Genomic DNA, 13508 nt, shown 5'->3' with positions numbered 1-13508 from the left:
GGGTCTTCTGAAGAAGGGTCTAGACCCGAAACGTCAGCTTTCCTGCTCCTCTGATGCTGCTTGGCCTGCTGTGTTCATCCAGCTCTACGCCTTGTTATATCAGATTCTCCAGCATCGGCAGTTCCTACTATCTCCCTCCAAATCTCTTCCATTTCCTTGAAGAGTGTTTCACTCAGACTTCAGGTTGAGATTACACAAAAGAATGTCTTAACTGATTAACGTTTGTACTAAAATACAATATATTAGAAGTTGTTCATCAAGCTGGATTTTCCGTTGTGAAATCCCATGTTCACAATTTATAATGAAAATTGACTGTAAATTGGCATGCTTTAATTGCAGTGACATGTTTACATACACAGTATCCATTATGAATTGTGGATATAAGAATTCAAAGAAGAAAATTTTGGCAGGAAAGCATACAGAGATGAAATACAATATCTATAACTACAACTTATAAACCCCCTTTAATCTTCAAAGTACTTCAACATGTAATCACCTCCCTTCTCTCCTATTTTAGTTGGGTTTCTATCTCTTCCACGGTATGGATTGACCCCATCTAGTACCAGCAATGATATTTTCTATGACTGACACTACCATACCTTCTTTGTCTCCAGCCTTGCTTCAGCCTTTGACATGGTTAAAATACCAAAATAGCACCTCTTCCAACACCTGCTATCCGACTCTTTCTTGATGAAACTCAGATTCTTTCAGGCACTATCTTGCACAATCTCCAGGGCATCTTTAGAAATGGTGTCCATTCCTAGCCTTGCACTGTTCCCTTTGGAGCCACTACAGGATATATCCTTCTCTCCTCCTCTGCTGCCTGCTGGTGTCAGCATCCACAAGCTCCTATATATACCCTGATAATAACGTGCATTATCTCTCCACTGCCTCTCCTGACTGCTCTCCATCTCTAACCTGTCAGAGACTTGCTGAAAGCTCAAGGTTGAATTTTTAAAACCTGCCAGGGATGAGATCAGAGACAGACAGAAACTAAACATAGCCCCCACTGGCTAACGTAGCAATTCCTCAGCTTTATCCCACTTCCAGGCCATTTCTACAGAGCTTGGTGATGGGTTGGAGCATGGAGAAGGTGACAGAGAACTGCCACTTGCTGCCCTGTTGATGGACCTCAACCCTGCCCCTACAGTGGTGGCGAGGCTTGAAGATTTTTTGTCTTTGTTTAATTTGAAAACAGCTGAGGAGGGGCTGTCTCCAGTCTCCATCTTGAAGTGCCCCCTCTCTTATCATCTGTCATAGTTTGCTGCTTATTTCAAGCTGGGAAAGTGCTCAGGCCTGCAGTTAAGAGAGCCTGCCGCGACAGGGCCAATTAGTGTGATGTCCCCTGCAACATGGCAACAACATTTTCCCACTGGGCACGGGCCTGGCACCTAGAAACAGCCCCAACCTCCATTCACCCACCGATCCAGCTCCCTGCCACTCTCCACAACCCACAAACCCCAATCCCCAACCCCCAACATGAACATCCCATCCTCAGTCCTAGACAGGCCACACTACCATCTCCCCCCACCAAAACAATATATGACCAAAACCATCACCTGCAACCAATAACTCAAACCCCACCCCTTGCTACAAGCTCCACCCGTGCCACACGCTCCACACACCACAAACTCTCGCCCTACCACAAAGTCTCCCCCAACCACAAACCCCACCCATCACAAACTCTCCTCCTGTGACAAACCCCACTCCTGCCACAAACCCCACCCCGTCACAAACTCTTCTCCTGTGACAAACCCCACCCCCACCTCAAACCCTACCCTCAACTCACCCTACCCCACCGCTAACTCTATCCCCACATAATATCTACGCTACCTCAAACCGGACACCTATCATAAACCCTAGCCTTCCCACAGACCGTATATCTCCTCAAAGTCTAACCCACCACATACTCTATGCCCATCTCAAACTGTACCCACCACAAACTCTACTCCACCACAAATCCCATATCACTTCAAATTCTACCCCCACCACTAACTCTACCACCACCTTAAGCTCTACCTTTCCTACAAAATTTGTTCACTTCTTCATCACTGCTTAAGGCTAAAGCAAACTATTTACAACCTGATTTGAACTATTGGCCCTAAGATATCTTGGTCCACCTATCTATATTTAATGCAAAAGCCATTAACTGTGAATGCTGAAATTTTAAATTAAAGCAGAAAATGCTGTAAAGATTTAAAAGATCAGACAGGATCTGTAGAGAGAAATAGAGTTAACAATTCAGGACAATGACCTTTCATCTCAATTGAGAAGTCATTAAACTGACACATTGATATTGTCTCGCTCCGCAGATGTCTCTGAATTCATTTCTCATTTTTGTATTTATTCCACCTTTGTAATATTGTCTGCTGCCATCCCTACTTCAATCCATCTGTTGCTAAAACTCTCATTTAGATTACCTCTGGACTCAATGACTCCAATGGTTTTCTGGGTGGTCTCCTATCTTTCTCCCTTAGTGAAACGCAAATTGATCTGAAATTCCCATGTCCATATCCTATCCTGCAAAAGTGAAATACTTACCAATTATCATATCCTCACTGATCTGTGCTAATCTTGCAATGACTCAAATGTTAAAACACTCTACGTTCCCTTCCTATCTGTTGCGGTAAACACCACCAGAGCTATAACTGTCTTCAAACTCAATTCCTCTGATCCTAGGGATGCTTTTTGCATGACGCCTCATTTCACTCTACTTTCTGTGGCTGTATCTTAAGTTGTTCAGGTGCTATGGTCTGTTAGGTTCCCTGCATAAGTCAAAATATATCACTGCCTCTCACTCTGCTTAAGATCTTTCTTTAAAAAGCACTTTCTCTCAACCTTGTATTTGATTTTGCATCCATGTAATTCTTCATGCCTCTGTGAAGCACCTGGGGACATTTTTTTGTACATTGCAGGCGCAATGAATACAAAAGTTGTCATTGATTTAATCTGGCTGCAGTTATGTTAGTTGTATTATTTCAGTAAAGAAATTACAGAATAGGACAACAAAAAGTGGCATTGGAACGTGAAAACTATATGGCATCATGCTAGGAATAACAGGATATATTTATGGTCATCTGTGAATCATAGCTAGAAAGTAATTGTGAACAAATATATAGCAGAAGGGTTAGGGAGCTACATCATAAGGTCACGTGGTGATTACAGCTGAGAGAAACCCGTTTTCATTTTACATTCAGAAAGGCCCTGTAGTTTTCAAGTGTTTCTTAAAAAAATCCAAGACTTTAGCTTTCAGTATTTTATATTGAAGCTTATCAGCCATGATAATGTGACGATTTTCTCAATTTCATTCCTAAATGACCTTTTGTTAATTTCAATCTATGTTCTCTAATTTTACCACTTTTGTTTAAAGTATTTCTATATTTCAGGAACAATATTTTCCATTTCCTTGATAATTGTTTTAGGGTCACCTTTTGTATGTATACATTTCAAGCTAAAAAGTCTTCCTTCTGCTTGCCTTGATACCACAGAGCTCTGACAGAGAGAATTAGCTCAACGTTCTTTCCAGAAATTTCCCCAGCACTTATATTGGTTGGAATGAACCTCCAGCACAGAAACAGGCCTTGCAGCACAATTGGGTCAATCCTGGAATTTGTGTTTTGCAAATGTCCTCCCACCCCTTTCACCCAAACTTATCACAGTATCAGAGATAGTAAGAACTGCCGATGCTGGAGTCAGATATAACACAGTGTGGAGCTGGATGAACACAGCAGGCCAGGCAGTATCAGAGGAGCAGGAAAGTTGACGTTTTGAGTCAGAACCCTTCTCAACTGAAGAAGGGTCCTGACCCGAAATGTCAACTTTCCTGCTCCTCTGATGCTGCCTGGCCTGCTGTGCTCCTCCAGCTCCATACTGTGTTATCTCTATTACCAGAGTATCTGTCTATTTCTTTCTCTCTTATATACTTACTGAGTTTCTCCTCCAAATGTATCTATGATATTGATAATTATCCCACATTCTTAGCATTGTTTTGCTAAGTGATTTCTTCTGAATTCTCAATTTTAACCTCTGGTTTCAATCTTCCCAAAACAACATAAACTCTACCATCATGAGCACTCCTAGATCTAAATGTACCTCTAACCCATGTTGACTATTAGATACAAAAACTGAGTGTCCCTTTATTCGTTCTGTCAAAATACACCCACTCACATTTACCTCTATTAAGATTAGTTTGCTAATTAAGTGCCCTTTCTGCGCGTGTATTAGTGCCCTTTTGTATTTTGCTGTATTTTTCTTTTTGTTGACATTCTACAATTGGCCATGTAGATGATGTCTGAGGAATACCAATTTGCTTTGTATTGTGTGTATGTGCAGCAACCCTTGACTTCCTACTCTCTGTTTCCTGACCTGTAGCTGGGTTGCTATTCATTTGGCTATTTGGGCCCAGATTGCACATTGTCGATACAGTCATGAATCGACCGTGTAATACCTTGTCAATGTTATTTTCAAACTCTGAGTAGATAGCTTCCCAAATGTACCTCTCTCTTGACAGTGAAATTGGATGAAGTAGTCCGTGAGCAACATGACCAGATCATTTGTACACTTAGTTCCTTTCTTTCTCTGCCTTCTGTTGTTCTATTTTAGCTATGTGGTTCAAAGTTGCATTGCTTTAGTTAGTTGTTGTGTTGCATTATTTGTTCATGATTAGCACCAACTTCAGGATCTCTTTCAGATTTATCCTTACCTATTTCAGTGGTATTAATGGCCTAGGCATGCTATGTATTTTTCTGATCCTTGAACTTTACTCTTCCCTGCATCAAATTCCAGCTGCCACCATTTAACCCCTTTGCATATTTTATCCCATTCACTTTTGTTTCTGTGCTGCCACTACTTCACATCTTTGCCTGATTTTGTAGAAGCTGCAAATTTAAATGTATGTACCTGCCTCTCAATCTTTCAGATTCCCAAATTGTGTTAAAAGTTGTCATTTTGTTGTCACTTTCTCCCTGGGGTGGCATAACATCCATGTCTTACACGAAGGCTGGACAGTAAACGAAAGGCAGATCCGAATAAGCATTGCCCCTCTTGCCTTCCTTGACACCCTGGGTTAAGGGCCAGTTAAGCAATACTATGAGCAGCTCTGTCACTCACTCACGTTTTCCCATTTTACATTAGCGTAATGTTAATATCATGATGATTACAAAGATGAGGTTATTAGGTGATGGGTGTTAATTGATTGTCTTGAGCACAACTGACAAAGGGACTCCTTCTGCAATCACTGGGAACTGCAGCATCTGGAGTGCATCCTCTCCCCCAACATGGTATTTTAATTAATTAGATAATGTTCTTTTAAAGATTTGATTGTGGTTACAGTGTCTCTTTAAGGGCTGTCACTTGTTAATGTGATTTAATTTGGTTTCATTTAAATTGGTTTTCAAAAAAAAAATCATATATAGAGTGTCTCCCTTGACTTGGTGGGTAACACAGAGGCTAAAGTGTATGACCTCTCCTCAAACCCAATTTTTACTGTAACTTTTGTGAGTTTCCTTTGAGATTTGATATTTGTTATAGCGTCCCTCACCTTTGATGGTCTGTGTTGGCTTTAATGGGCTTTGTGTGTAAATTAGTCAGTTGGGAAACATGGGTGATTTACTGGTAAGTGATTATTAGGTTTAAAAAAATACCACTGGTGACTTGCTGATGGGAGAAATCAATGCTTTCAGTTGTGCTTAAGAGCATTTCTGGATATAGAAGAAAAGAAAGTAGATGAAGAGGTCACTTGACCTGACTGTCAGCGAGTCTTCCACGGTTCCATGGTTCCATCTATTCCTGAATGATCCTGGATAGGGAGTTTGCGGAGAACCTTAATACATTTCAGACCTTCTGCACCCCCCTCCACCCCCAACCCCACCCCCACCCCCCTCAATATCCCTGGAGAGGATATTTTAATTTAATTTTATAAGCTTCATTTGAAGATTTTGTTTTTATTACAGCGGTTCTTTATGTAAAACTGTTCATTTGAGTGCCCAAAAAAGCATTAAGCAAAAAGATATAGGGGTCTTGTGGTGCAGTGGAAGTGTCCCTACCTCTGGGTTCAAGTCTCACCAAGTGTGTCATGTCATGTTGGAACAGGTTAATTTAAGGCCAGCGGAAGAAGTAGGCCATTTGGCCAATCAAGTGCACTCTACCATTCAATGTGATTGTGTCCAATCTGATACTCCTTGCCTGATACCACTTGCCTGCCTTATCCCTATTTAAAAAAAGAAGAAAGCTTGGACTTTGTGTGTGGATTTAATTCAAGCAAATAAAGTTGTTGTCAGGAAAAAGCTTGATTCATGATTGGTTGATTCAAGCTTGGTTCCTGATTCATGACCTAGCTACGATTCAGTGAACAGTTTATGTAAAGAAAGAAAGTATTTGCATTTGAATAGTGCCCATCGTGATCTCAGCATGTCCTAAAGGATTTAACAGGCAATTGACTATTTTTGATGTAGATCCACTGTTGTAAAATATGGAATGCAACAGTTAGTTTACACACAGAAAGATTCCATGAAGAGATCATTAGTATTTATGTTAAGGGATACAATTGACCAGAACACTGAGGGAGAATCCACCTGTTCCTCTTTGAAATTGTAAAACTAACCTTTATATCCATTCACCCTGACAGATATGGCCTCAGTTTCCTGTCTTATTGAAGCTCCCCCATTGAACTAACATTGGCAATTTTTCAAAACTATGACTTCATGGGGCAATTTCCCCTTCTGTTAATTTTGCCTAGATAGTCTACACCAAGGCCCTGTTATTACTGACCATTTTAAAACCAAGTCTGAATTCAAATTTAACAGTACAAAGGAACTTAGAAGTTAAAAAGTGGTCAGATCTGTGAAAATGAGAATGACCAGATTCTAGACCTTGAGAGCATGTGCTGACACTGTTCCCCATTTGCCACAATCTGGAAGATTAGAAATAAATGAAGATAGAAGGTAAATCTTGCTCAGAAATTCAGATGAGAGGTTACTGCTATTAACTGGTCCAGCATTTCTCACATTTCCTTTCTTTTTAATCACTCCTGTCTTCTCCTAAGCTGCAAACGAGTGTTTGAATGTGACATTGTGAGGATTAGTAACTCTTGGTGTTTTGGCCAAGTGGCTACTATTCGTGTATCAACAAGCTATTCTATATTGGGTTTCCTTCCCTAGTTTCTAACTTCCAACAGGGCAAGCAGATTGTGATAGGAATTGGGAGTCGTTGTATGCTTTGTACCTCAGAGTTTTACAGATGTGAGATATCAGCTTAATGTGTGGCAAGAATTTATTTGCAGTGTTTTCAATTGCTGGCTTTCTCATGCTGCCAGTAGATCACTCCCAACGTAGTTTACTTCTTTTGAGTTCACACCCAGGCTTCACTAATTGAGCACAGTGAGCATCGGTAGTACACAGACTCACGTAATCAAATCCAAATCCAATTGAACATTAGAGTAGCCTAAGCTGGCTTTACATTTAAGGGAAAGCATCAATTCCACTTGGACTCTTGCAAACAAATGAACAATCCTGGATTTTAACAACTTTGCAAGTGGTCACGTAGGCATGGTAATTAAATTTCCAGAGTTGAAAAAGGAACACGTTGGCAGTGGAGACTGTGGGGTTTGGGGGTTGTCCACTGTTTGGGAGTAAGGGATGACCAAGTGTTCAGCCTATAGGAGCAGCCACTCAGAGAAGGACAGTGTGCGTGTGCACATAAATCAAAATATAGGACACAAGCCACCCCTGCATCGGACAAAGTTGGACACAGGACAACCACCCTAAATACAGGACTGTCCTATAAGATCTAGGATGGTCGTGTCTACTTGTGGGAGGAATGGTGCGCAGATAGTGCAGCAGACACATGAACATCTGAAGCAGAGTGCCCAGGAAGCCTGTATTCAAAGAAAGCTTACGATTGTGTCAGTGTCGAGAGAAGTTTTGCATTCATTGATGAAAAGCAATGATACATCCAGCAGCATTATGTAGATTCTCTAAGTGATTAGAAACATATGAGACCACATTATAGGTAGTTGTGCTAATGATTGGCTCAGTCAGTAAATATCTAGGGGAGGTGACTGCCTAGTGGATTATCGCTGGGCTGTTAACATAGAACATAGAACATAGAACAGTACAGCATAGTACAGGCCCTCTGGCCCATGATGTTGTGCCGAACTTTTACCCTAAACCTAAGGTCTATCTAACCTCCACCCCTACCTTATACTATCATCCATATGCCTATCTAATAGCCGCTGAAATGCCCCTAAATGTTGATCTAGAAACCCAGGTAAATGGTCTGGAGACATTGGTTCAAATGCTGCCATGGAGGATGGTGGAATTTAAATTCAATGACAAAAAAAATTGGAATTAAGAGTCTAATGATAACCATGAATCTTTTGCTAATTATCACAATAACCTATCTGGTTTACTAATGTCCTTTAAGGAAGGAAACTGTCATCTTCACCTGCTCTGGCCTACATGTAACTCCAGACCTGATCAATTTGGTTGACTTTTAATTGACCTCTGGGCAAAATAATCCCAAAATAATCCCAGTGTGAAATGGAGCCATGTAGATTAGGAGTTTCCAGGTTCAATATGAAATCTATGTTCATAGAATCCCTACAGTGTGGAAAAAGGCCCTTTGGCCCAACAAGTCCACACCGACCCTCAGAGCATCCCACCCAAACCCATTCCCCATATCCCACCTAATCTGCACATCCCTGAACACTACGGGCAATTTAGCATGGTCAATCTACCTAATCTGCACATCTCTGGACTGTCGAGGAAACCGGAGCACCCGGAGGAAGCTTATGCAGACATGGGGAGAATGTGCAAACTCCACGCAGACAGTCTCCCGAGGGTGGAATCGAACCCAGGTCCCTGGCGCTGTGAGGCAGTAGTGCTAACCACTGAGCCACCCTGTTGAAGAAGCCATTTTCAACCAGGGTGCTGGAAGTGTTGCAATTGACACTGGCTGCAGAGCAGTTCCATTTCCATGATGTCCAATGCTCCTCCACTAATCTGAGAGCACTCACTGCCCTTTAAACACCAAAAACATTCATCTGGACGATAACCAAACTGAGAGGTTATAACTGATCGAGTAAGGCTGCACCAGCTACAGTTTCTTTTTCTCTCGAGCCAAGAGAAACCTGAGAGATCACCTATTGAGGATCTTTAACAGTACACGGTGTTTGATAGGTGGGATGTAGAGAAAATGTTCCCACTTGTGGGATACCAAAACCTGGCGGGGGCATAAATGTAAGATTGCCATTAATAAATCAACTGAGAATGCGGAGCTTGTCATAGTAACAAATAGATTGGTTGAAAAAAATGGCATGTTTGCATTCAGTGGGAATCTATGTAAACACATGAGAGAGAAAAGGAGATGTTGATGAGGGTGAGATGAAATAGAATGGGAGGACACTTGTTGTGGAGCATGAATGATACCATAGGGTAGATGGGCCGAATGACCTATTTTTGTAATGTAATTCCATATAATTTCATTTCTTTACTGTTCTCAATCTTGGTGGCACCCTGCATTGTGGTATTTGCCCTTGAGCTGCATTTCCCCACGAAATGAAATCGAGCCTAATGACAGGATGGATCTAAATTAAAGAACAGAAATGTTAATGAGCACTCTTATAACAATTTGATTTTATTTTTTATGAATAGCCCTCAAGCAGAGATCTGGAATTCAAAAATGAAATGACCACATCACTCAGAGTTGAGAGGTTTTTGATGATTTGAAGTAACATTATCCTTCTTTTTTTGCTGTTGGGATTGCAGGATATTTGACGGTGAATATTGAACCGATTTCCCCAGTGGTGGCTGGTGATGCCGTCACTTTGAAATGCAACTTCAAAACAGATGGGAGGCTGCGGGAGATTGTGTGGTACAAGGTAAGCCATTGACTGTAGCCTGGCATCAGGACCTCCTGTAATTGAATGCACGTGTGGATGGGAAAGACTTAATAGTGGGCAGATATGTGACTCCATTCAACGAGCGAAGTCAGATGTGTCAGTCTTCCACCTTTACATTTAACATTGGAAAAAATTTCTGCATTGTTGTTGTGCTCTGGCTCACAACATGGGAACCATGTGCTCAGCAATAGATTCCTCCTTCTGCTTTTGGGTGTGCCCGACACTACATCTGTGTGGGTTTTCTTGAGACATGGTGAGTTTCTCAAACGTTTATCATTTATTCCACAGAACGTGGACCATGGGAAGGAACTGAATGTTTGCATTAAGCTGCTGTTCAAAGGTTGTAGAAGTATTCTGATTGCTCTGCAGAACTGATAAATAGATGACCTAAAAGGGAGTTGTCAGTCTTTGTGATGATACACAATCACAGATATTATCAGGCTCATGCGATTAGAATGACCAACTTTTACCAAATCCATCACTTGGCAAGGCTGGGATGGGCAATCCACTCATTTCATTGTCTGACAACAATTAATCAAATAGCCTGACATCTAATACTGCTACATCAAAAAACACTGATGGTGTTAACAGCAAAGAATAGAACTGTCTTTAAGAATATTAAATGTCATGTTTAATGTGGTGGATATTCTGTTCAAGAATCAGGCTGCCTAATACAAAGTGGGAAATGAGAACAAGATTTGAAAAGGGAGGAGGAAAATCATGAGGTGGGGCACATGGTACTCGATGGGAGAAGGCGGATATAAACTGATAGAACAGTTACAACACAGAAGGCCATTCAGCCCATTGTGAATGTGTCAGTTCTCTGTAAGAACTGCTCATCTAGTCCCACTCACCTGTCTTTTCCCATAATAATAACAATATTTTTTATTGCACTGAAATAAGTCAGTTGACGTAATTTGTTTTGTTCTGCTTTGGTGTCTCTTCCGCTGCTCAGTTTGACGCATCTCACTAAATACCTGTTGCTAGGCATCAGATATCACATAAATTCACAAGTGTTTTGTTCAAACTCTTCAGCAAGAAAATCATCAAAGGCAAAAAAATTCTTCCTGGACTACTTCAGGAAGTTTTCTCACGCCCATGGAAGGAAAAGATTTCCTTGTACTGAGTCTGTGTCAATTAGACTATGTTCAGAAACTTGAAAAGGCTGGAGTTCGAACTCTGAAAGGAGATTGATTTCTGATACTTTATAGATGTCCAGATATTCAGTCAATTCTGTGGATATGAGATACAATTGTCTTAATTAAAGTAGTTATATAAAGGGGATCAATCAATTAGGCTTCAGTTTAAGTGGGTGTGCATTCTAAGGACCACTTCCACTAAAGTTTAGTTTCCACTACATCAAATTTGTTCCTTTATTTTCCCTTGAAACATCCTTATGATTTTGCTCAGCATCAGTCCTTCACATCTGATATAAAAAGAAATCCTGCTTAAATCTGAAGTTGACTAAATTCAGAGAAAGTCATGAAAATCAGGGAGTGGTGTGAGACAGAGTTTGCTGGAGGATGGGCTGTTAGTTCCACATTTTGAAGCTTTCAACGTTGGCGATTTGTCCATCTTGATTTCAACAGGAAGAGGTCTACAAAGTAATGTAGTTGTTGTGGAAAACCAGACTACGAAAGGCAGTGAAAAATAACTTTGCTAGTTTGAGCTGGAGACTCCAGCTCAGTTTATAATTAGTTATTTTTAATTGAGGTCATGAGGAAGGTAATGCAATTTGCAGTACGGGTTGATGTGATTAGTTTCGTAACCAATTCACTGGCATTACTAGGAATTTCTACCACTTATCCAACGTGTGGAGAACTGCAATAATCAAGTAATGTCTTTAAAAAGTAATTGATGCAGAGATTATCAGGCACTGCAGGAAAGGAAATGTCTCCTGAGTTTAAAAGTTTGAAAGGACTGGAACTAAGAGATGTTGAGGCACGAACCTTTGTGTGTTCCATATTGGATCTCGTTGTGAGTGAGTTGGGGGGCTGGCAATTACTGACCAGTACATTTCCCATGACAAGGGGGAAGTGGGCTTTCTTCTTCAGCAGCTCTTATCATCAAGGAGCTCCCATATCGTCGCTGTTTGATTCTGTCCACTGTTCCTAGTTGTTCGGGTGTATGCTAAATATCTCACTCAAAGACAAACAGGGAACTCTCTTGTGAAGAATTAATGGTACAAATAATCAAATAATAGCTGCTGAGTATGTGTGTAAGGAGCTATGTCATTGTGATCACCTAGGACTGTGACCTGTGCTCTACCATACTTCTGTAAGTAGTTAGAGGTGGGAAAAGTTAACAGTTTGCACTAGCCTTGTGTTCAGCTCTCAAATGTTTCAACCTCGTCGAAACTCTGATGTTTCCACTTAGTCAACATTCTTACCTCAACCAACATTGTCAAAAGATGTTTGTTCGTTGTGCAATTCATTGCTACCTCCAGATTTGGGCCTTAAATACAGCACGTCAGCCTCTACCGCTGCAAAATACAGGCTCACAAGGCAGTTTCACTCTCTGAATTAGAGGCCTGTTACTTCCCATAACAAACCTATGGGATCACCTCTGGGAATGAGAAGGGAGACCATCACTTACGTTCTGCCCACGGACAATCAGAGCTCATAGAGTTGTGTGCACCCTCATCCAGCAGCAGGGAATGCCCTCAAACAAGATTACTGCGTTTTAAGTGCAACGTTTAAGCGGCTGTTCCTTCAAGGATACAGCACTTGAGAAAATATGCCTTGCAGAATTAAATGGGGAAATTCTGCAGAGAGGCAGATCCACAACTGCTTGCAGAAGGTTTGGGATATTGGCTATTGGTGCTGAAGCTGTGAAATGCTCTGGTCTCATTTTGTAAGTGTAAAATTTACTCAACAAGGCACAAGAAGGGCAGCAATGGAAGACAAAATGGTCTGAGAGGCTGATCCTCAAGTGCCAGAGAACTGAGTTCTGAAGGAATTTTTAAAGAATGCACATTCTTCAGACTTGAAAGGAAGCAGATGAGAGCAGACTTTTGGGATATGAAAGATGACAAAGTTAATGCTGAACCCTATTTTAAGTTTGATCACAGCTATAGCCCCCAAGGGACATGGTACAAGCTGGTAAAAGGTACTTTTAAGTCTGATGCCAAGAGATACTTCTATACGTAAGTTATAAATATAAGATGTAGCCTCTGGGCTGGATAATGAAGGGAAACATCACTGGAGTCATGAAAGAAGCAAAGATTGGGAGAAATTGCACATTTCTATGGAAGGGAAGATTAGATGGACCAAAATGTTTCTGGCTTTTAAATATAATATAAGAATGTAAAAATTAGGACAGGGGAAGCATCGTCTGAAATGGCCTAACTAGTCCTATTGAACCAGAGATAGTAGGAACTGCAGATGCTGGAGAATCCGAGACAACAAGGTGCAGGGCTGGATGAACACAGCAGGCCAAGCAGCATCATAGGAGCAGAGAGGCTGACGTTTCGGGCCTAGACCCTTCATCAGAAAAGGGGGAGGGGAAGGGGGTTTTGAAATAAATAGGGAGAGAGTGGGAGGCGGATAGAAGAGGGATAGAGGAGAGGATAGGTGGAGAGGAAACAAACAGGTCGAAGAGGCGGGGATGG

The 13508-nt window shown here is 41.3% G+C and overlaps 1 protein-coding gene across 1 annotated transcript in view; it reads left to right on the top strand.

Moving 5' to 3' along the window:
- The window catches only part of igsf21a (immunoglobin superfamily, member 21a), a 449567-nt gene that overhangs the window by 17172 nt on the left and 418887 nt on the right, over window positions 1–13508 (top strand). Inside the window, exon 2 of the mRNA XM_048614901.1 lies at window positions 9765–9877. Coding sequence (XP_048470858.1) covers window positions 9765–9877 — 113 coding nt within the window. The remainder of the gene's footprint in view (window positions 1–9764; window positions 9878–13508) is intronic.

This window comes from Rhincodon typus, chromosome 31 (assembly GCF_021869965.1).
Source record: "Rhincodon typus isolate 14 chromosome 31, sRhiTyp1.1, whole genome shotgun sequence".
Taxonomy (NCBI): Eukaryota; Metazoa; Chordata; class Chondrichthyes; order Orectolobiformes; family Rhincodontidae; genus Rhincodon; species Rhincodon typus.
This window is presented reverse-complemented; position numbering and strand designations above follow the sequence as displayed.